At 41.1% G+C, this 24,060-nt stretch overlaps 1 protein-coding gene across 11 annotated transcripts in view; it reads right to left on the bottom strand.

Annotated features, from left to right (window-relative positions):
• WDR17 (WD repeat domain 17) overlaps positions 1–24,060 on the bottom strand; it is a 122,867-nt gene that overhangs the window by 81,703 nt on the left and 17,104 nt on the right. For 5 of the 11 annotated variants that reach the window (XM_073341683.1, XM_073341672.1, XM_073341673.1 and 2 more), the window contains exon 1: positions 11,427–11,562. The exons of 4 other annotated variants lie outside the window; for them this stretch is intronic. In XM_073341683.1, coding sequence (XP_073197784.1) covers positions 11,427–11,492 — 66 coding nt within the window. In that variant the 5' untranslated portion in view covers positions 11,493–11,562. Of the gene's footprint in view, positions 1–1,510; positions 1,531–11,426; positions 11,563–13,243; positions 13,303–24,060 lie in introns of those variants that run through there. 2 more of the 11 variants (XM_073341674.1, XM_073341678.1) reach the window with 2 other exon arrangements.

Raw genomic sequence — 24,060 nt, 5'->3', positions numbered from 1 at the left:
GGCGTGCATGAAGGCCAGATTAATGGTGACCAAGAGTCATTGCCATCTGATGGCTGTGAAATGAGTTTTATTTTCAGTCTAGTTCACAATTTATGTGTGTCCATATCACAAAATATATATCACATTAACTACTGTGCTTCTATTTGCAATATGAATCTGGCTGTACTTTCTCTTTCTTTCTGAATATGTTTATAAAAAGGCAAACAGTAACTTTACAAAAAGATAGAAATATACATTTTAGAGAGACTTAGCAACAGGTGACTCAGCAACAAGATGAGCCAGGTCATCTGAAAATATTATATTTTTTGACTTTGCTAAGTCAGTGATTTTCTTAAAATATGTTCTCAAAATGAAATTATGCTCTTAACAGCATATTTAAAAGGAAAACATTTGATTTTAAGATTTATTACAATTTTGTTAAGACAATCGCACACGCTTAAACAGCATCATTCCTGTATTAAATCATTACACAGTTGTTTTTACTATTTTTGTTTTGCATTTACATTGAAATCCATGTTTTCAGAATATTTTAGTATTTACTCTGAGCTATAATGTATAAAGTACTTCAAAACTTTACTCTCTAGGATCTCTTGTAAACTTGCTGACTTTTTTTTTTTGGTTGTTTTTTGTTATTTATAAAGAGTTTCGATGACACTGTCTGTTTGCAAAATACTTCAGTTTTATTTCATTATAAAGGAAGTATTTGGTCTGAAATCCATTACAGCTAATAAGAAATTAAATCATATTTTACAAGGATTATTATGTCTCTTATCAACACCACACATCAAGCCAGTATCCTGCAGATTTCCTCAGACATTGCAGGTTTCAGTCAAACATGCTCATAGAATGAGACAGAAAGCAGCATTCATCAGAACATCAGTGTGAACAAAATGGCAGCAAATTAGAAAAATATATCCAAACTGTTACGTTACATCTTTAGCAATGTTGATTTTTCAGTCATCCTCTGTTAAACTCATCATTTCTATTCAAAATATAAATGATTATTTTATATTTATATATAGCATGTAAATTATGCAGAAAAAATTTGCTTTCTCAAAAATTATGTAAAATGTACACAGTACTAAGGAAGCTATTATTAAAGAATGTCTACAGTTTCCTAGGAGATAGAGAAAAGCCGAAGCCTTTTCTCTTTTTAATTGACATGAGCTGAAACATAATAAGTCCTTCCTAGTTACTAAATATAGAAACTAGCATTAAACTGAAAGTCTGTTTACTTAGAGATACTATTATTAAATAACATAAACACATATGACAAAATTGATTGGACGAATGGCTACAGCTATATAGTTATTTATAGATACATGCCTATATTATCTGTAGCTTAGAATAGGTATAATTTTTTGTGAACCACTTAAGAATTTCCATGTCCATTACAAAACCTTGTGGCTCTCGAAATACACCATCTCTTGATATGGATGTAGAAAGAAATCACTTTACTCAACAGATAAAGGAACTAAACCCTGATGTTCAAAGAATAATGCAGACTTACTAAAGGATGCAGAAGAAAAGCCTGAGCATTGTGTCGCACCACACACACAAAACGGCAGTGTCAGTAGCCTGGCAACTGCAGCTCTTTAAGAGGTACCATTTTAATTTTAATCTAACTCTTTTTCCTCTATTTCATGTACTCTGTGTATTTCATTTATTTGCTGTTTTTCAAGATTGTACTACACCGTTATTTGCAAAACAGTAGCCTTTTAAGTCCAGTGAAGAGGCATGAATGGCACAGTACAACATCCTTTATTTATCAGGGTGTATATGTGTGTGCATGTGTGTATGTGTCTATCTAGAGAGAGAGAGAGACACAGACACACACACACACACGCACAAATACATAAAGCATGCTGTACTGTGCCAGTCATGCCTCTTTACTGGACTTGAAAAGGCTACTTTTTTGCAAAGATAGATAGATAGATATCACGAGAGAGAGGGAGCAAGAGAGTGCACAATTAATATAGTTGCACATCCTCAATCTACCAGTGATTTTGACCCATGAGGAATCTATATCTTGTTCATACTGATATATACATTATTGTGTGAGTGCATGAATGTGAATATACTATATCTTTATGATACACTTATACAAAGGGATACTGATTATCCAAAGCCCCATTTTCTGAATCTCCATATAGAATGCATCTCCCCTTCTATTGACTCCCTTGTCACTGACTCCCAATTACACAAACAAATTATTCCCAGCTGTTGGGAAACTTAAAAATACTAAACGAGAATTATTGTGTTGACCATATAGGAAATGTTTGCTTTTAATAATTTACATTTGGCATACATATAGATACTCAAAAATAAACTTCTGAATCCAAACAGTTGGCTCTTGGTGCTACAAATATTAATTTTTGGCAGCATGTCAATGACAACATAACAGTTAAAAGATCTAGTTCATACTTCTGATAGAGATATAGGATGATATCTGCTTAAAGACAGAGGGCCTTGATACCCACCTCTGTGAACAAAGTAATGGGAGAGTAAAACATGCATTGTGAACCACGCAGTTTCAGGTGCATCATCTCTTGCAAGGGAGGAGTCAGTTGACACATAGAAGAGATACAGGGGTCTGCCTCTTTAGCAACATGGATGTCCTAAAATTACTGGGAAATCCAGGGGTCTCTGACAGGATGACTGATTTAAATCATAATTAAAATCAACAAGCAGGAAATGTTAATTAAAATAATCGATTTTAATCTTGTTTTGCATTTTTTCAGTTATTTTCTTAAAGAAAGGTTGATTCTCATTGGTTGGTAACCATTAAAACATGTTGATTTGTAACTACCATATAAACTTTACATTAAATTTTATGCCTTTCTTTTTCTTTCTGTCTAATCAGAGGGATACATTATAACTATACAAGTTTATTTAAGCAACGCTAGAGATTAACTTACATTTATTCAGATTCTGAAATTTTACACTTTTCTTATGTTAGAAAATGATGACTCATGCATTTCTTATTTACCAGATGATAATTTGTTATTTTTGATTCTGTCAGTCTCTTTTCTGATGGAAGTTTGTGTTCAGTTAAAAATGCTCAAAAACAATTTAAAGTTTTTTTTTATTAGTTAAATAAAACTACATTAAACATGCTAGATACGTAGGAAAAATGATTATCAGAAAGTTTATCAAAACATGATTTGCATTTAAACCTATCTGATTTATTAAACAAAGAAATAGAGCTAAGTCAATAAGTGACTTTTGGGTTAATGGGCTGAATCAAAACATTCAAAACAAAAAAGTCAAAATAATTTGTTTCAAAATGGCTGAGTGTAACTGTTCTGACCCCGACCCCCCCCGAAAAAAAAGACTTTTTACCCCCTCAGCTGAAACTATGAGTGGAATTTGACCAAAATTTGTGAAATTTGGTGCCCTGAAAAATGCATTTTCTAGCAAATTTACTATTTGCTAAAAAAATTCACCCATCTCTACCAAGGAAGTATTGTCTGTTGTTAGAAAATTGAACTGACTGTTTACGGGGGAGGGATAGCTCAGTGGTTTGAGTGTTGGCCTGCTAAACCCAGGGTTGTGAGTTCAATCCTTGAGGGGGCCATTTAGGGATCTGGGGCAAAAATTGGGGATTGGCCCTGCTTTGAGCAGGGGGTTGGACTAGATGACCTCCTGAGCTCCCTTCCAACCCTGATATTCTAAGGTCACACTATCCTTCAGGATTTTAAAACTAGTAGATGTCATCCTCACACACCTAATTTTTACTCACAGATTGGGAGAGGAAAACAATGTTTCCTGAATTTTCAATTCCTAATCAGTTTCTTAACTTTGAATGAACTAGTCACTGAACTAGCTGAATAAACTGAAATGAAGAAAATATTCTTTCTTCACCTGCAGAAGGGACTGCTGACATCAAAAGCTGGTTGAGCACTCCAACTCCAGTTGCAGATGCTTAGCTTGTGACCTCCACCACTTCAGTGGTTTGACTTACAATGAAACTTGGCAGCAAACATGTATTGCTTAATATTATTTTTATCTAATTTAAATTATTTTAATAGATTATAGTTAGTTTAAGCCTTAACGTAAGTTGTCATAATTTCAAATTAAATTTTAAGATAGGTTTATTATTAAATTGAATCTAAATTTAATAAGTGATTTTTAAAAATCATTTTATTATTATTTGTATTAGCACAGTGCCTAGGAGCCCCACTGTGCTAGTACATCTGTACAAACACCAAACAAAAGGTTTTATCCATCCTGGTGTTGGATCATATTAAAGAAGTTCTGTATTAAAATCACAAATGAGTTTGATTCCCCATAGTTTCAATTCCAGGGTATTACTAATTAAGAGGTCTCTTGATTTTTGGTACTGTTTCTCTCCCTCTATGTGTGAAACTTGCAAGCTGCTAATTGTGTTAGTACATTCTAAGACAGAGTCTGTTCTCAAAGCAATTCACAGAGAGAGAGACTCAAAGCAATACTCGAACAACAGAAACAGCACCCAGAGACTCCCCACCCTTTTGTTGTATTAACCATTGTGATTAAAATAGAGATAGAGGATGTATGTGGATGGATGCTTGGTGTGGATAATAACTGAATGATCAGGGAGGTGCCAGCCTAAGAATCCAGTGTCCATCGGCTGAAGAAGGCGTCAAGTGGAAATAACCAGAGGACCCCCCAGAGGGCAGACTGGAATCCACCCAACAGCCTCAAGAATGGGAGAACCAAAGAACAAGATAACATCTTGGAGCCGTCAGGAATGTGCTATCTGCTGATTGATTCAGCAACAGCATGATGAAGCAATTCCCATAGACTGGCATAGGAAGAAATTCCTATAAAAATAGACTCTAAAAAGTGAGAACTTTGGGGTCTGATTCTGCAAACCAACTTCCAGGAGCATCAGATGAGCATCTGACAAGGCCCTGCTCCCTCCTCATGTCCAGGCCACCTGGCCAGTGGCTTGGCATGAGCAACTCTAAGGCTGGTAACTATGATAACAATCTTGCAGAACCTGTGTGTGTGTATGTGTGTGTGTGTGTGTTTGTATGAATGAATGTGAGAATAAATATGAGATTGAATGGAATGTTATAGCTATAACTAACTGCTTACTATGATTCTTTCTGTATTCACAATAAATGTGGTATTTTGCCTTTTTCCCTTTAATAAGATCCTGCTGGTTTTTATTTTATTGGTACAACACTGGTGTCTGGGTAACCGTCCAGTCAGCCTTTCCACACACTTCCACTCTCCCCCATCCTCAGTGGGAGTAAGCTTCACATAGGAATAACGGTGCAGTTGGTATACTACCCCTCTTCCAAAGGAACTGGAGGATGCAAAGAAAAATTAAGACCCAACTGATTTTCAGATGTTAAATGTACCGGTTCTAGAAGGGATAATGCAGGGTACCAGGGGCTCAACACTGAAATATTCAGGACAAGTATAATCTGAAAGCCAATAAATTAATTTAATCTCTTAAATCAGTCTTTCCCAAACTTGGGATGCCACTTGTTGAGGGAAAGGTTTGTTTACCTGCCACGTCAGCAGGTTTGGCCAATCGTGGCTCCCAGTGGCTGCGGTTTGCTGTGCCCGGCCAATGGGGGCTGCGGGAAGCGGTGCGGGCTGAGGGACATACTGCAGATGTGGCAGGTAAACAAATTGGCCTGACCCGCCAGGGGCTTTCCCTGAACAAGCAGCATGCCAAGTTTGGGAAACACTGTCTTAAATCATAGCATCATAGGACTGGAAGTGACCTCAAGGCGTCATCTAGTCTAGACCCCTGCACTCAAGGCAGGACTAAGTATTACCTAGACCATTCCTGACAGGTGTTTGTCTAAACTGCAGTTAAAAACCTCCAGTGATGGAGATCCCATAACCTTCTTACACAATTTATTCCAGTGTTTAATCACCCTGACAGCTAGAACATTTTTCCTAATGTCCAACCTAAACTGGCCTTGCTGCAATTTAAGCTCATTTATTCTTGTCCTCACAGGTTAAGGAGAACAACATATCTCCCTCCTCCTTGTAACAACCTTGTATGTACTTGACAACTGTTATGTCACCCCTCAGTTTTCTCTTCTCCAGACTAAACAAACCCAATCTTTTCAATCTTCCCTCTTGGGTCCTGTTTTCTAGACCTTTAATCATTTTTGTTGCTCTTCTCTGGGCTTGCTCCAATTTGTCCACATTCTTCCTGAAATGTGGTGCCCAGAACTGGACACAATACACCAGTTGAGGACTAATCAGCACGGAGCAGAGCGGAAGAATTACTTCTCGTGTCTTCCTTACAACACTCCTTCTAATACATCCCAGAATGATGTTTACTTTTTTTGCACCAGTGTTACACTGTTCACTCATATTTAGCTTGTGATCCACTATGACCCCCAGATCTCTTTCCGCAGTACTCCTTCCTAAGCAGTCATTTCCCATTTTGTATGTGTGCAACTGATTGTTCCTTCCTAAGTGGAGTACTTTGCATTTGTCCTTATTGAATTTCATCCTATTTACTTCAGACCATTTCTCCTATTTGTCCAGATCATTCTGAATTTCTTCTAGAGTTGAACAGAACAATTAATTGTCTAAAGAAGTCAATATTTTTAATTCTAAAGGGATGGTCCATTTAGGTTGAAGTTTGCATACTTTTCTAAATTCTATACTAAAGTTTGCATTAGCAAACTAAAAACTGCACACGTAAAATATTGACTGATATAGCAGAATCTTTGTGAGCTGCATTTCACTATTCCATATACTTCATAATTCTCACAGACCTTGGAAAGACAGGCCAGTCCTCGCTTACAGACAGCCCCCCAACTTGAAGCAAATACTCACCAGCAACTACATACCACACAACAAAAACACCAACCCAGGGACCAAACCCTGCTACAAACCCTGGTGCCAACACTGTCGACACGTCTATTCAAGGGACACCATCACAGGACCTAACCACATCAATCACACCATTCAGGGCTCATTCACCTGCACATCTACCAATGTGATATATGCCATCATACGCCAGCAATGCCTCCCTGCCATATACATTGGCCAAACCAGACAGTCTCTACGCAAAAGAATAAATGGACACAAATCTGACATCAGGAATCATAACATTCAAAAACCAGTAGGAGAACACTTCAATTTCTCTGGTCACTCAATAACAGACCTCAAAGTGGCAATTCCTCAACAACAAAATTCAAAACCAGACTCCAACGTGAAGCTGCAGAACTGGAATTAATTTGCAAACTAGGTACCATCAGATTAGGCCTGAATAAAGACTGGGAGTGGTTGGGTCATTACAAAACCTAAACTTAATTTCCCCAGTACTAATTTCTCCCCACTGTTACTCACACCTTCTTGTCAACTGTCTATAATGGGCCACTCTTGTACCACTTCAAAAGTTATTTCTCCTCCCTTGGTATCCTGCTGTTAATTGATTTATCTCATTAGACTGACCTAACACTTGGTAAAGCAACCCACATCCTTTCATGTATTTATACCTGCTCCTGTATCTTTTATTTCATACATCTGATGAAATGGGTTCTAGCCCACGAAAGCTTATGCCCAAATTAATTTGTTAGTCTCTAAGGTGCCACAAGGACTCCTCGTTTTTTTTTTTTCATATTAAAATATATCCAGTCTACTAAATTCTCAGCACAGAGCTTAAGAGTAAAGTGCTGTAGTGAGATCTCATTAAGTCTTCACATTTACAGTAGTACATTTTGTAAAATAATGTATACTATGAAGTATTATAAAGTAAAACTAAAATACATTTGTCAAAAAAATGAACAATGTACACTTTATTATGTCACCTTTGCCTTCATCCCCCACCAACTGTACTTGTTCACTCACTACAGTCACAAAATTCATTAATTTGCTATGGGTTTCTGAATACTAAAGGGAACTTGTGAGATTCTAAATGTAATTGCAAAGCATGGAGATTATTTAAAATACTTACAGAGATGCAGTTGAGTCGAGCTTTTAGTTATCAGACTGATTGTAAATACTTCCTCCTGACATTCAACATGGCACATTTCATATAATATTAGAGTTTGTTTTAATTTTTGACCCCAAACTTCCCTGAAAAGAGAGTTTTGAAGCTATGGTGTTTCAAAAATTTCCATAATATTCAGTTTGAAATAGAGGCAAAGCATTAAGGAACCATTTTTTAAAGTAGGGTAAAGAGGACCTATCTAGTGTGTTCAACAGAAAATAAAACAATTGCTTCATAATGTAAACCTCACAGAAAATAAAACACAAAACTTCCATAGCACTCACTTTCAAGTGATTATGCCTGGCTCTACTGAGAAGGAGGAAGACCGCACAAGGAGCTCTCTCTCACACACACACACACACACACACTTTCCTCTTGTTTTTCCTCAGCAAATCACTAGAGAGCATTCCATAGGTGGAAAGAGCTTGAGATGAGACTAAGGTTAAAGGCCACCACAGATGATCAGCATCAAGAGAAGATTGCATCAGAGTCTCTTTACTGGCAAAATGTTCAGAAAAGGCTCATTGCCATTGTGAGAATGCTTGCTACCCAAAACCTAGCACTGTGTGGCACTTCAGATCAGCTGTATGTGCCAAACAATGGAAACCTCCTTGAAACTGTGGAGCTGATGGCTGAGTTTGATGATGTACTCCAGGAGCATCTCAGAAGAGTCACCACCCAAGAAATGTACAAACACCACTACCTTGGAAAAACAATTCAAAATGAGATCATACAGTTACTGGCAACAAAAGTCAAACACAAGATTGTGGCAGATCTGAAGTCAGCAAGATATTACTCTGTTATTCTGGACTGCACACCTGACATCAGCCATATGGAACAAATGACTTTAATGGCGTGTTTTGAAACAACAACAAAACCTAGTGAAAATGTCCCTGCAAAGGTGACTGTTAGAGAGCACTTTCTAGAATTTATTGACATTGATGATACTACAGGAGCTGGTATGACAAATGTGCTTCTTAAAATGCTGGAAGATACAGGAATTGCGATAGCTGACATGAGAGGTCAGGGCTACGATAATGGTGCCAACATGAGAGGAAAGAACAGAGGAGTGTAGACCAGATCAGAGAGTTAAATCCTCAAGCTTTTTTTGTCCCATGCACTTCTCATTCATTGAACTTGGTAGTCAGTGATGCAGCATCAGCTTCTAGTGAGGCGCTGTATTTTTAAAACGTAATTCAAAGCATCTATGTATTTTTCTCTGCATCAACTCTCCGATTGCAAATTTTGAAGCAACATCTGAGAACATTCTCTCTGACACTGAAACCACTGACTGCTACACGATGGGAAAGTTGAGTGGAGGCGATAAAGCCTATCAAACACCAAATTGGGAAGATAGATGATGCCATAGTTGCCATTATGGAGGATAACGCTATGACAGGAACTGTTCATGGGAGAACAGTGGCAGAGGGAAATGGAATTACCAGAAACATACATAACTTTAAATTTCTGTGTGGCTTAGTGTGGTGGCATGACATACCGTTTGAAATAAATGTTGTAATTTATTTATCGGCCTTGCAACCATCTCAATAGAGCATGAGCTGGCCCAGACTGTGGACCTTCAGGAAGCAGTTCAAATCTTTGCAATCAACAAGGCAGGGAAAGAACCACTTTGATTATTCAAACAGATAAAAATGCCAGTGTTTACTATGCAGACAAGGAAAGTTAACTTTCAAACGCCTGAACAGCAAATGTGTTACTTAAAAATGTTGAACAAGGCATTTTAAGTTGTTAGTTCTCCTTTATTGGGGTAGGTAGCAGAGCAGTACCATGAGAGGAGTAGAACAGGAAGAAGGCAGAATTGAGACCTTTCAAAGTTTTGGCCCAAGCGAGGGGGCATAGGAGCGTCATTTGAGCTCCCCGCCTCAGGTGCCAAAATGTTGTGGGCCGGCCCTGTAGGCAACTCTAACAGTGCTATCTATAATTATTATATCTTCTCAGCCCTACAGCACAAAATTTTATTCTTTTCCTTCTTCAAATTCTTTCTTCTAGAACTACAATAAAATGAAAAGCCAAATGTTAATACCAGAGCTTCTGAATATACGCTAATATTCCTAACAGCACACTGCCAGACGTGTTGAATCATACAAGTAGTTATGTCAACTTGAGTCAACACATTGCACAGGTTTCAAACTAACACCTTTTTAGAGCTGGCTGGTCACATGATACTAGGATTAATAGTTTTCAGATGTTAAATGCAATTAAAGAGATAGCTAAATATATTAAATACTTTCTATTGCCATGCTAACAATTGCTATGGCCAGCACAGTCACAGTAGATGATAAAAAAGAGAGGTAGGTAGTCCACAAGATTATCAAGATGTGTCCCATACTACGAAAATATTTGAGAACCCTGATGTAGGGAATCTGTTTTAGTCTCCCAGGAGACGGTTACCAGCCACACCGTAGCATAGCCTCCTTCCTGCTGTCTGCTTGCCGTTAGAGCATTACTGGTCTGAGATATGGCTACCACTAATCTCACAACTGCTTACCTCATGAGTGGCTGCTTGAGAATGAGGCTGTATCAAAAGCAACTATGTGACGAAAACGATACAATAGATGAGAATGAGAAAACATTAAAATCTTCTAGCTCTATATTGCAGCAGCGAGCACATAATTCGCACTTAACAAATCACACATATAGTTGACTAATAAGGATCTACTGAAAAACAGAGAAGCCAGCAACTCCTGCTGCAACATGATGTAATGACTGAGAAATATACCATTAAAAGAAGAATATGAAAAAGACACCAAGCAATTACATTAAAAGAGGCCATAACATACAGAAAGGTATGTGCCTTTCATTATTTTCCTATCTTAAACCTATGAAAAACAGAAATAGACCAAGCTTGCCCGAAGCATATGGTTATCAAAACACATTTAAACATTTTTTCCAGGACATCTTGCAAAGGTTGCCATAGCAACCACTCTTCTTATTTTGAAATAATGTCACTCGCTCCATAAAGTCCTATACAAATGTCCAGAGTACAACATGGAGATGACCCTAGGTAAAGTTCTATGCTCTATTTCTTAAATATTGTCTTATTCAGATTTTCCCCCACTCTTCTGTTCTCTGCTGTAGTTAGTTAATTAGAACCCTAAGTATTACATTCATTCCTTCTAATAGACTAAAATGGAACATTTAATTTAATCTTTCAACATTTACTACACATTAAAGTATGCAACCAAAAAATAAAAATGCAGCTATCTGCCAACTAAAGTTCCAAGACTGAAAAATTTTATTCATATTACATTATACTGAAATCTTCAAAATATGACATTATATACTTATGCCAGGGTTAAGACCATATAAATAAATATTAATGATCCATTCTCAGTACTGCAGTACAAATAATGCTAATGGTATATGTAACACAGAGAAACAGCAGTGCAATGAAGAAAAATGTAAGACAGTAAAATAGAAAATGGTAATTTTAACGAAGAATTCTTACTCTTTGGTGTCCTTCATACCAATCATCTTCATCAAACCAGTGAGAAATATAAGTCATCCAAGCCATGATACAAAATTGTTTTAAATTTCAAACAATCATAAGACTATATCTCAGCGTCTGAACACATGTAAGGACAACGTGGGTTCTGTGCTAAAATTTACCCAAACTAAACCAAGCTACACAGAGATCAGTTCTGAGCTTAGTGAAATGATTCCCTTACAATAATAAGCTGTAAATTCATGAACATGTGAAAGACTTTTAATGAGAATACAAATACGATCCATTTAAGAAATTCTAAATGTGAAAATTGAAAACAACAAATAAACAAAATCATTACTATATCATATATTTCAGTATTTTAAGATAAAAGCTGATTAATGTTTCAAGCTGGGTTATAAAACACTGCTGAGCTGTGAAAAACAACCGAGCTAGACTGTTAAGTGGTTCTTATTTATTTTCCAAAACATATTTTCTGTTTTCAGTTTTAGACTATAAAATTGGTCTGTAAGAGGTAGTTTCCAGAACACAAAACCGAAGTGTTAAAATGTAAAGTAACTTTAGCTTTATGGGGCTAGATAAATTAGGCAATATCAATTTCAATATCTGTGCTTTGGTTGTGTTGAGAGTGGTTTACAGTGGTACAAATAATACTACATAGAAATGGTCGCAACTCCGACATATAGGTTGCCTAGCAACTTCTAGCAGAAAAATAAATCTGTTTTTGAAGAGCTCTAAAATATCCATTGTTTGCCACAGAGATCTCTAGGGCTCTGCCACAGCCATCCGCGCTGATGAGGAGCTCAAAGTACAGTCATCACCATAACTTTACATGTAAGTGCAGTGTTTGTTTTCTCCCTCTCGCTCTCCTCCCCCTTGGTATCAAGCAGATTTAAAGAGATAGTTCCACCTATGTGCTACCCACTCCTTTGATTTATCTACTGGGCCATGAGGTGCAACACTCAGTTCCATATTCTCCACAGCACGTCACAGGAGTATGAAGTGCTGTTAACAAAGAGGGAGAAGGAGGAAGGAAGAAATGCCCCCTTCCATCTACACCACAATCCATTACTTCAACACCACCCTCTGTCAGCTGCACTTATTTAGGGACTATCATGAAAATTTTTCTAGGGACTACAGCAAAGCACAGAACAATACTGTCAGACCCTAAAAATCTGGAAAACTGGAATATCGGCATCTTCAAAGATGTGGGACCCAATTATCCTGTACACTCCCAAATAACACTGGGTTAAGGAAACTTTCCTCCAAACCACCATATTGGGATAAATCCAAAAGCTGGACACCTGAAGCCAACTGTTCAATCAGTAAAATCATTAAAGAGAGGAGGAAAACAAAAACAACAATCTGAAAATCCTGCGGCTGAATGCACAGTTGGCCATCAACAAAACCAGCATCATTCATAATCTCTTGGATGAAACACCAGCGCTTGCTTGCATCACTGGTACATAGTTTAATGCCAATCTCCAACCTTACCCTAGTACAGACGGTCCCCACAGGATACTCTCTCTATATATATATCAAGCCAAGACAGACCCGAGAACATAGCTGGGGAACTTTTAAAGAAGTCACACACCCTGGCTTACCAGTTTCACCTCAGTTCACAATTCCCCATGACACACTTGATTTAGTTATGTTTACAGTACAAACAAGTAAAAGTTTCTTAAAGTACAGAGATTCAAGTGACAGGAAGTAAAAGTATTGGAAACAAATGGTTACACATAAAATGAAACCATAAGATGCATTCTAGAACCTAGACTTATTTAACTAGACACTTGCACATCTTAAAAAGCAATGCTCACCCAAAGTCCTTTCAGCATTTTCAGCCAGACTTGGCTGTGATCTTCTTTTCATGAGACACTCTCAGCTTGCCTCCTTGATGAACGATCCAGGTTGTCTGTTTGCATCTCCATTGTGCTCATTCATAACCAGGGCACTCCCCCACATACTGGTTGTTTTTTTCTGTATACTCCTTTCTTATAGATTTTGCAATTGGCAGCTGGCTCAGTGTGTGAACAGGCATAGATTGTGAGGCACACACTACACAATGACCATACATGGAGATAAGTGTCTGCTAGCCCCTACCTGAAAGGAACCTGTCCAAGACATGTCATCTCCTGGTTACCTGCCTTAAGAGCATAATTTTTAGTATAGACACAGCTCCCTAAATATTATCTGTACATATTTCACAATGATTATGATGACCAGTGGGTTACTGGCTCTCGGTAGAGGCTTCACATACCATATTTTAGTGAATTATTATGCATATATCTGACCCATGGGATCCCTGTAAAACCCTGTGCACCCTCTGTGCCCTCTGCTAGTTGGCAAGAGGAGGTCCCTGAGTCACAGTATCCATAAGATACATGATGAAAAGGACAAGAAAAACATAGGCCTTCTAGTGGTGTACAGACCTCCAAGTCGAAACCCTGTCAAGTTGTTGGAAGGAATTGACAGAGCTACTGCCCAGCGTAGTACTGGATTTGACCAGATTCCTTGTCGTGGGTGGCTTCAGCCTCCACATTCACCATGTAAATGAGGCAATGGTACTTGATCTCATGGCCTACACAGAAACCATGGGATTCTCTGGCCATCTGTGCACGTACATATGCAGTTGGATATACGTTGGACCCTATCTTCAGCTTAGGAGTGGATACTAGAGATGTCACCAATACACCACTCTCTTGGTCTGACCACTCCCTTGTGCAGATGAAGATCAGAGTCCTCCCTCTTTCCCAGCAAGGTAGCGAATAACCAATGCTAGTCCACTCCCAAAGATTCCTGAATCCTCTAGATTTTCAACTCACTCCAGAAGAACAAGCCACATAAATAAAGTGCCAAGGTCACAACAGTGAGACCCATCTTATTCAATAATCCTCTTGCAATGTAAAACAAAAACAAAACAAAAACCCTACCCCAAGCAGATTATTACCCAAAAAGGTAGAAGCGAGAAAGACTCCAGGAAGTCCACTTCACTACTGCTATTGATTTTATGTGGAAGGCACTCATATACTACAGTGATGGGCAACAGTATAAAGCCATTAGATGGGTAATTAACAGATACATTTGGCAGGGGATCATCAGGGAGATGCCTTTTCTTGTTCCCATAGAAATCCACTCAGATTTGGCTAAATTATAATTGTTAAACACTTCAGTTTGTTTTTGCTCAGTTAACCCTGCTGAAGGGTTGCCTCTAACATCCCTGAATGTTCTATTGTCACTGAGCATGCTTTCCCACATTCCATTTCGGGATCCTGGGTCCAGAACTGAACCTTTGGACAGGATGCAGAGATAATGAATCCCCATCCTTTTACTACTATTTAAAACACCTTATGGTTTAGGAGAAAGGTGCACTGAGCTGCAAATCAGAATTAATCCAAGTGTCATGTCTTATACCAACTGATGTTAATAATTTTGTGCCTTTCATGATCCTTATTACTGAACAATGCCTGTCATATTGAATGCACACATGAGGGCTGAATTAGAATTGTATGGGCAACCTTAATTCTACAATTTCTTAACTTTTGAATGCTGGATTTTGCAACCTTAACATTCTTTTAATATAGTCTTTCTATATGCAATTTGAACTATGCCGTATATTTTTCAAGATGATCAATTTAGACTATCTAGTGGACGTGTGTGCTGAAGGGACTGCAAAGTTGGAGACTGTTCTGAAGTGACAGTTCTAGAGATGTATCTGATGTAGTTGTATTAAAGTTTTTCAACCATTTAAGTTTAGCAACATTTATTTGACAAGGAGAGCTGCCATTTTCCTCTCATAAATGAGAGACAGTTTTTAGATTCTCTTTTTTAGCTTCTAAGAATATACAAGATTCATAAGTCAACCACTAAGTGTGGAGTCCACAACTGATTATTATATCATTCTGTTACCTTTTTATCATTTTCTTTCCTTTTATCAGTTAGATAGAGGAGTAAGGACTGACTTCTAGTTGAAAAATAATACTGGATCTCCTCTCTGGTCTCAAAAAAATATTTGAAAACAAAACCTGACAACCCCCCACCCCCTTTCCCCAAAACAGAACTGGTTTCCAGGTTAGTCACAAGCTTGAAACAATGCAGATTGCACAAAAAGTTCCCTTACTAAGAAACACAGAAACCAAAATCTGTTGAAACTCCTAGATTAATTTGGTTTCTATGTGAACCAAGACAAAACTCAATAATCAGGAGTGAATTCTGCTTCATGTTTTAGGAGCAATACAAACCGGACACTCCAAACAAAACTCTAGATGTATGAACACAAAGATGCTCATTCACACTAACTTTTGCAAACCAAAACCAATTGGGTTGAATACAAATCTACTTGGAGCCAGATGTGATTAACACATATTTGTACTGATTCCAAAAATTCTTGAGGGGGTATGTAACTAATATCAGATTCCAGGATGCTACGTAACTATTTCCTAGACTCATTTAGTCACACAGAGCAGGCTGGTTCTTTTTGGATATGTCTACACTACAATTAAACACCCAGGGCTGGCCCATACCAGCTGACTTGGGCTCAAGGGGCTCGGGCTAAGGCACAGTTTAATTGCTGTGCAGACATTCAGGTTTGGGCTGGAGCCCAGGCTCTGGGACCCCAGAAGTGGGGAGGGTTCCTGAGCTTAGGCTCCAGCCTGAGCCTGAACATCTACACTCCAATTAAACAGGCCCTTATCTGACGTAGGGCATGGCTACACTTGCAGATGTAGAGCGCTTTGAGTTAAACCTGCATTGGGAGAGCGCAGTAGGAAAAGCGCTGCAGTCTGTCCACACTGACAGCTGCAAGCGCACTGGCGTGGCCACATTTACGGCACTTGCAGCGGCATTGGGAGTGGTGCATTATGGGCAGCTATCCCACAGAGCACCTCTTCCCATTCTGGTGCTGTGGCTTGTGGGAAGAGGGTAGGGGGTGCCGGGCATTCTGGGTCCTGTCCCAAAACCCCGTGATGCATCGGTTCACATCCCAGCAATCCCTGTGTTTCCGTCCACATTTGGTGCCGTCTTTCAACGTTTTTTGTACTGCGTGCTCTGTCTTCCCTTTCGGTCTGCGGGAATAGAGCCCGAACAGCTGAGGAGTATGCTGATGAGTCTCGCCAGCATGTCACATGTGGCAGTCCAGTTATTCCTTATGATCCAAAGTGACAGTGCGGGCTCCGACGATGATATCGACTCGAGTAACGCATATGACACGAGTTTGCTTGTGGCATTCACAGACATGCTCACCACCACAGAACGCCGCTTTCAGGCTAGGGAAACAAGCACTGAGTGGTGGGATCACATCATCATGCAAGTCTGGGATAATGAGCAGTGGCTGCAGAACTTTCGGGTGAGAAAAGCCACTTTCATGGGACTGCGTGATGAGCTTGCCCCCACCCTGCGGTGCAAGGACACAAGATTGAGAGCAGAGATGGCAGAGAAGCAGGTGGCTATTGCAATCTGGAAACTCCAGATAGCTACCGATCGGTCACTAACCAGTTTGGAGTGGGAAAGTCGACCATTGGAATCATGTTGATGCAAGTTTGCAGGGCCATTAATTGCATCCTGCTCACAAGAACCGTGACTCTGGGTAACGTGCATGATATTGTGGATGGCTTTGCACAAATGGGTTTCCCTAACTGCAGAGGGGCGACAGATGGCACGCATATTCCAATTCTGGCACCAGCCCACCTAGCCTCCGAGTACGTTAGTCAGAAGGGGTATTTCTCTATAGTTCTCCAGGTGCTTGTGGATCACCATGGTCGTTTCATTGACATTAACGCAGGCTGGCCCGGAAAGGTGCATGACGCAGGCATCTTTTGGAACACGGGGCTGTTCAGGAAGCTGCAAGATGGGACTTTTTTCCCAGACCAGAAGATCACCGTAGGGGAAGTCAAAATGCCCATTGTGATCCTTGGAGACCAAGCTTACCCTTTAATGCCATGGCTCATGAAATCCTATACAGGGGGCCTTGACAGCAGCAAGGAGCAGTCCTTTTACTTAGGGAGGTGGTAGAATCTCCTTCCTTAGAGGTTTTCAAGGTCAGGCTTGACAAAGCCCTGGCTGGGATGATTTAGTTGGGGATGGGTCCTGCTTTGAGCAGGGGGTTGGACTAGATGACCTCCCTTCCAACCCTGATATTCTATGATTCTATGAACAACAGGCTGAGCCGGTGCAGGATGACTGTGGAGTGTGCTTCTGGCCATTTGAAGGGCCGCAGGCGCTCTCTGTATGGGAAGCTGGACCTGGCCGATGACAGCATCCCCCCAGTTATATCTGCATGCTGTACGCTCCATAACATTTGTGAAGGGAAGGGTGAACAATTCACTCAGGCATGGAACTTGGAGGTTCAACACCTGGAGGCTGAATTTGAACATCCAGAGAGCAGGACTATTAGAGGGGCCCAGTGTGGGGCTGCAAGGATTAGGGATGCCTTGAGGGAGCAATTTGAGGCTGAAAGCCACCAGTAACGGCTGGTGCCCTGAAAGGGAGTGAAGTGCAGTGGTTCCAATGTTAGTAGGAATCTGTGTTTGCTATGCTGACTGGCAGTACCTGTTTCTTTCTTGGGCTAAGGTATCTTTTACTTTATGCAATAATAAATAATGTTTTCAAAGCCAAAAAATCCATTTATTGAAAAGAAAATTCATTTATTGAAAAGAAACACAACTGTTTGGGAAACAGAAAGGGCAAGGAGATGGGGTGGGGAACGGTAAAATCACAGATTTGCGTATGTCCTGTTATCATATTCAGCCTTCCTGTCTGGAGTGCTGTGTAATGAGTGCTGCACTTCAGGGTGGCTATACTGCTTGGTGATGGGGGTTGAGTGCAGTGGGTAAGGGTCATAGTTTTCAGGGCTGGGTAGCGAAGCTACAGGTGTTGGAGGCAGCTGGTGGCGATAAGAACCCGGATGTTGGGGAAAGTGGATTGGAGGTGACATGGGTGTAGGAGGAGGATTTTATAATTGTATTATAAGAATAGAGGTACTAATGTATGTCTTGATTTCATTTTATCAGCCACCCTTTTTGAATAGCAGAAAGGAATGACCCTCTGGGACATTGGTAGGAATGCACCTGAGGGACTGCTAGTGTCTTTACTGATGTTAAGGCAGGGACAGACCAAAACAGTCCTTATGACTGATTATGGTCACCCTTTTGTTTTACGATAAGCTATGTCTACTATGGTTTCCTATATGTATTACAAATTAGGCACTCTAGTTAAATATACATTTCTTTGTTTTAAGGTTTAGTAAGTAAAAGATAGGATCTTGTATTGTGTCTATGTTAAGGAGATTCAAAATAAACAGACACTGTTTGTATTCTCAAAGGTCTCTGTAAAAAGATTGTGTGAATGAGGAATGCATGCATCAGGAAAAGATAAGGTGTGAAAGCAATTGTTATAACCAGATGGTCAAGGAAAAAGGAGTAAAGAGACCTAATGACACCAGAAAATCATCAACGCGCATCCATAATGAAGGAAAGGCAAATTGACGACCCCGAAGTGAAGGCTGGCACCCCTAAAGACAGGACAATTGATTAAATCGGAACCAGGACAGGATAACCCTCTCGGAGGTGTTTTGGAATGTTTACATCAAAAAATACACTAATTAAGGAGTAACCTGTCACAGACTGACACAGCAAAATCCATAGACTTCAGCACAGAAAAAGAACTATAAGAACAGGGTGCTTTGCCATGGGATTTTGGGTTCGTCTTGCCACTACTCCAAAAGCATCGGATCGCGCCCAACAAAGCCCGGCTCCCCTCTGCGCCCAGTCTGGCTGGCCACACTCCAGACTGGTAACTATAAAAACATCAGCTGGCAGGACTGTGTGCATGATACGTATATGCGTGTGTGACTGAAAAGCATATGCTGTTGTATTTTCAAGAAATATGGCGTATTTGCCTTCTCTCTTATAAAAGATCCTGTGTGCTTTGTATAGCATAACATGGGGGCACAAGGGAAAGAGTTTTGGGACAAGGGCTGCCGGGGTCGGGGGGCACGGTAGTGCTCCACCTGCATGGCTACGAGCGCCTGGATAGAGTCTGCTTGGCTCTCCATTATGCTTATCAGCCGATCCGTGCTTTGCTGCTGGAGCACCGCGCTTTTGTGCCAGCGCTCCTCATTCTGCAGGCAGATCCTCCTTTCGCTGTCCCGCCACTCCTGCACTTTTTGATTTTCAGTACTTGAATGCTGCATTATTTCATGCAACATGTCTTCCTTGCTCCTGCGTGGCCTCTTTCTGATTCTTTGGAGTCTTTCGGCTGGTGATAATACAGACAGCTGAGATCTCAAGGTTGCATCTGTAAAGGCAAAATGCAACCAACACTTAACAGAGGCAGCATTGTTCACACCAGGCAGAGCAATGATTCCCCAGTACTTAAGGGCAAGCACAGTCTAAACAACAGCATAATTTGCCCATCCCAAAGCGAGCGCACATAACCCACCGGAGCCCCAAAATGGTGAGTAAGCACAGGGTCAAGCGTGACTGATTGTTTCATGGCTGTACTGTCTTCTGGGTTTCTGTGCCTTGGAGAGAGCCAACAGTGGCAGGGGGCCCCTATACTGAACACTGTCCCCATATTTTCCACAGGAGTTGGTCCTGGAAGATATCTCACTGCTGAGGGTGACCTGGGAAGCAAGGGAGGGTCTTCTACTGCAGTGCGGCTTCCGCCCTGGCCCATATGCAGCTTGCCTGTGTGCAGCAATAGTCCCCGCCCCCATGGCACAGTGGCACCAACAAGTTAGCCTTACTGGGACAAGGACCACAGTGGCTCTCCCGAGAAACCTGCGCAAGCGTATTGCCCAAGTTCTGGATGAGACCTTTGAAGAGATCACTGAGGCCGATTACCGCGATCTGAGAGAGCACATTAACGCCCTATTCCGCATCTAGGCATGCATGCAGCCCTAACCCTCCTTGCCCACAAGAGCCCGCACTGAATAACTTCCTTCCCAAAATAAAAGCGGCTTACCAGAAACCTCCTCTGGTGTTTGTCCTTCCCCAAGCACCAGCTGCCGTGACTGGCTACCTTCCTCCTGGCTTGAGAACAGCTCCTCGCTACATGCATCTAGGAATTCCAGGGTGTCTTCCTCTGCCTCAGCACCCTTGCTCCCACTTTGCTCCTCCTCCTCCTACCTTGTTAAACTCGGCTCTGAAGTGTCCATGGTGGTCCTCGGAATGGAGGTGGGGTCACCCCCAAGTATCGTGTCCAGCTCTTTGTAGAAATGGCAGGTCGCAGGGACAGCACCAGAGTAGCTGTTTGCCTTGTGGGCTTTGCAGTAAGCATTCTGCAGCTCCTTCACTTTAATCCTGCACTGCAGTGCATCCTGGTCATGGCCCCTTTCCATCATGTCCCTTGATATCTGCCCGAAGGTATCTTAATTCCTACGGCTGGAACGCAGCTGCGACTGGACAGCTTCCTCCCCCCGAACACTGATGAGGTCCAGCACCTCGCCATTGCTCCATACTAGGGCCCGCCTGGCGCATGGAGGCATGGTCACCTGGAAAGATTTGCTGAGAGCACTCCACACCTGGCTGAGCAAACAGGAAGGGGATTTTCAAAACTCCCAGAGAATTTAAAGGGCGGGTCTGACAGTTGGTCACCTGAGGACAGGACATTAGACTTCAAAGTGATGACCAGAGTGGCCACAACAGGCATTGTGGGATACTTCTGGAAGCTGATCACAGAGCAACAACAGACCAGGGCGTCCACACTGGCGCCACGGCACTCCAGCGTGGGCGCACCAAACGTTATTCCACTCGCCGAGGTGGAGTACCAGGAGCGCTCTAGCCACGGAGTCGGAGCGCTCTACGTGCCTTGCCAGTGTGGACGGGTAGTGAGCTAGGGCGCCCGGGGCTCCTTTAATGCACTCTCACTCGCAAGTGTAGCCAAGCCCTTAGTCTTTCAGGGCTTGGGCTGACACAGGCCAGCTGTGGGGTTTTAACTGCAGTGTAGACATACCCTTAGATTCAAACCTGTAGCATAAACAAGTTCTGTGTCTTCTTGAGGCAGAAAGAACTGAGAGGGGGCAGACAGGTCCTACATTGGGGGAAAAACCTTAGAACCAGCTCAGCAGAAAGATTAACCTAAGATTTATGTATTTTATTTAAGTCACTCCAGGTACTCTTGAGGTATAAAGGTGCTTCCAAGAAAGTGAGCAAATTTGAGGCATAGTCACAATGTGTGAACTTTGTTAGCAACAAGGCAAGAGCTCTCTCACAGCAGGAATGCAACCTTTTCAGATTTATTTCTAAAGACAGTGGGGGAGCTATTCCCTACCGCCCTCATCCTGAGCTAAGAAGAGAAAAAGGAAGCAGAGCTATACCTCCATTCTATTCAGCCGGGAGGGATGAAATCTTGAGAGGGGTTCACTGGAGCCTTTATGGATATGTCTGGAAAAGAATATGCTGGAAAAGCAGCACAACCCAAACATCTTGGACTGAGGGAGAGGTAGGTATCTAGAAACAGGGTATATCTATGCTACAAGCACTGCAGCTGTAGCATACACACTTACGACAGTGACAGTCAAGGTTTTTCCATTGCTCTAGTAAATCTACCCCCTCAAGAGGCCACAGAATTAACATCAACCTACAATTCTTCCTTCAATCTAGCTGCGTCTACAGTGGTGTTAGTAAATATTAACTTTACTATTTTTAAGTTAAATTCTCATAATTCTTTTATGTGCCAACCAAAAGCCTTTTATGTTGTGTATTGATATATTTAGTACCCTATATATAGGGCCCTACCAATTTCACAGCCATGAAAAACGCAACACGGACCATGAGTGAAATCTGATGTCCCCTTGTTCCTAGGAGCGCCCTAGCAAAAGGGGCTCCTAGCTCTGGTTAGGCTGGGGAGGGACAGGACTTATCCATTCCCTGCACAGCTACTGGAGGTGGGGAGGGGGGATGGACGAGACCAGACCCAACTCAAGGTGCCTCCCCCTGCTGCAGAACGCTCTGGGCCTGTGCAGCAGACCCAGAGGTTCCTGAAGCTGGAGGAGGCTCATGGAGTTGAATCTGATCTTCCCTGTGATGCTGGGAGCACCCCAGCAAAGGGGGCTCCTAGCTGCTAGTCCAGGCAGGGCTGGGGCAGGGCAGGACTTGCTCTTTTCCTGCAGGGCTGCTCTTGGGTATCTTCCTGGCTGCAGACAGCTCTGCACGCCTTCCTCCCCACTCTGTCCAGCTCTGAAGGCAGCACAGATGTGAGGGTGGCAATCACATGACCTCCCTACAACAGGTTTGTGACACCCCCGCTCCCCCAATCCCCTTTTGGGTCGCGAGCCCCAAGGTTACAACACTGAAAGTTCAGATTTAAACATCTGAAAATGTGAACTTTATCAATTTTCAAATCCTATGACTGTGAAATTGACCATAATGGACCGTGAATTTGGTAGGCCCCTACCTATATATATTGAAACTAAAAAGTTCTTTGTCCTTCAATTGAACCTAATGGATGGAAGGAAAATGAACTTAATAATGGACTGTGTATAAACTTTTAACCCTACTTTTTATGTTAACTTCACTAATATAGTCCAGGTGTCCAAGGAAGAGAACCCTCAAACTAATGAAAAGTGTCTACACAAGTACATTATATACAAAACTGGGTGACTGATAAGGAATAGTTGTTATTTCAGATGGATGAAATAATGCAAATGGATGAAATAATGACTCACTGAAAGATGTTTTTAATTCATTAAGCACATTGGCTCTCACAGATGCTTGTAATAATGACCAGATTAGAGATTCCTTTTTGCTTATCAACCAGGTAAACTGAGGTGCATAAAAGAAATGTCATTAGTAATTAGGAAAACAGAACACAGGGTAAAATTAATTGTGGAAAAGTATATTTTCCTCCAAAAATAAGTTTCATTGTCTCACCCTATAAAAGGACACAGGTTTGGAAGTTAGTTTGGAGAGTGCAGACTGCCAACATCCCACCAGTTACAGAGGAGAGAGAGACAGAGACCAGCTCTTTAGGATTAATAATAATAATCTTTTAGTAAGTAATTCCATCTGAGCCTGTTACTGATAATCTTGAATCATTCTTAAATTCAAATAAGCAACAGGGGACTAAGACAACCTTACTACGTCATACAGGGCATGACATTTTTCACAGCCCTGAGCAATGTAGCTAGGTCAAACTAGTTTTAGGTGTAGAGCAAACCACAGTCCCTAACATGGAAATGAGCACTAGGTCTTTTAAATGAGAGCTGTAATATATTCCTTAGAACAAAGATTTAGAATGTGAACGAAACACAACATATCCATATTTACATATTGCTAATGCTTGCTACTCCCCTCCCCTTCTAGTTATTCATACTTTGAAGTAATACTGGTATGTTTAGAAAAGATTGTTTTTGCAGACTGTCAGCTTTGCCCTTTCAAATGGATTTTGGGTTCCCGATGATTCTGGGGTTTTTAAGCTGGAACCAGAACCTGTCTCATGTAAATCATTGGTTCAGTTCTGAATTAGTTCAGTAGTGACCACAAGTTGTTACCACTTATGCCTGTTACTACACAATGCCCTGGTGACCTATGCAAAATGAGTTTTCTGATCTCAATCCAGTCCTTGTTTGGCAAATGCATCTCTTCACAAAAGGCACCATTACAAAAGCCCACTTTTCATTAGAGTCTCAGCAGGGAGA

Source organism: Lepidochelys kempii, chromosome 4 (genome assembly GCF_965140265.1).
Source record: "Lepidochelys kempii isolate rLepKem1 chromosome 4, rLepKem1.hap2, whole genome shotgun sequence".
Lineage (NCBI taxonomy): Eukaryota > Metazoa > Chordata > Testudines > Cheloniidae > Lepidochelys > Lepidochelys kempii.
Note: the sequence above shows the minus strand (reverse complement) of the source record. Positions and strands in the feature narration are given on the sequence as shown.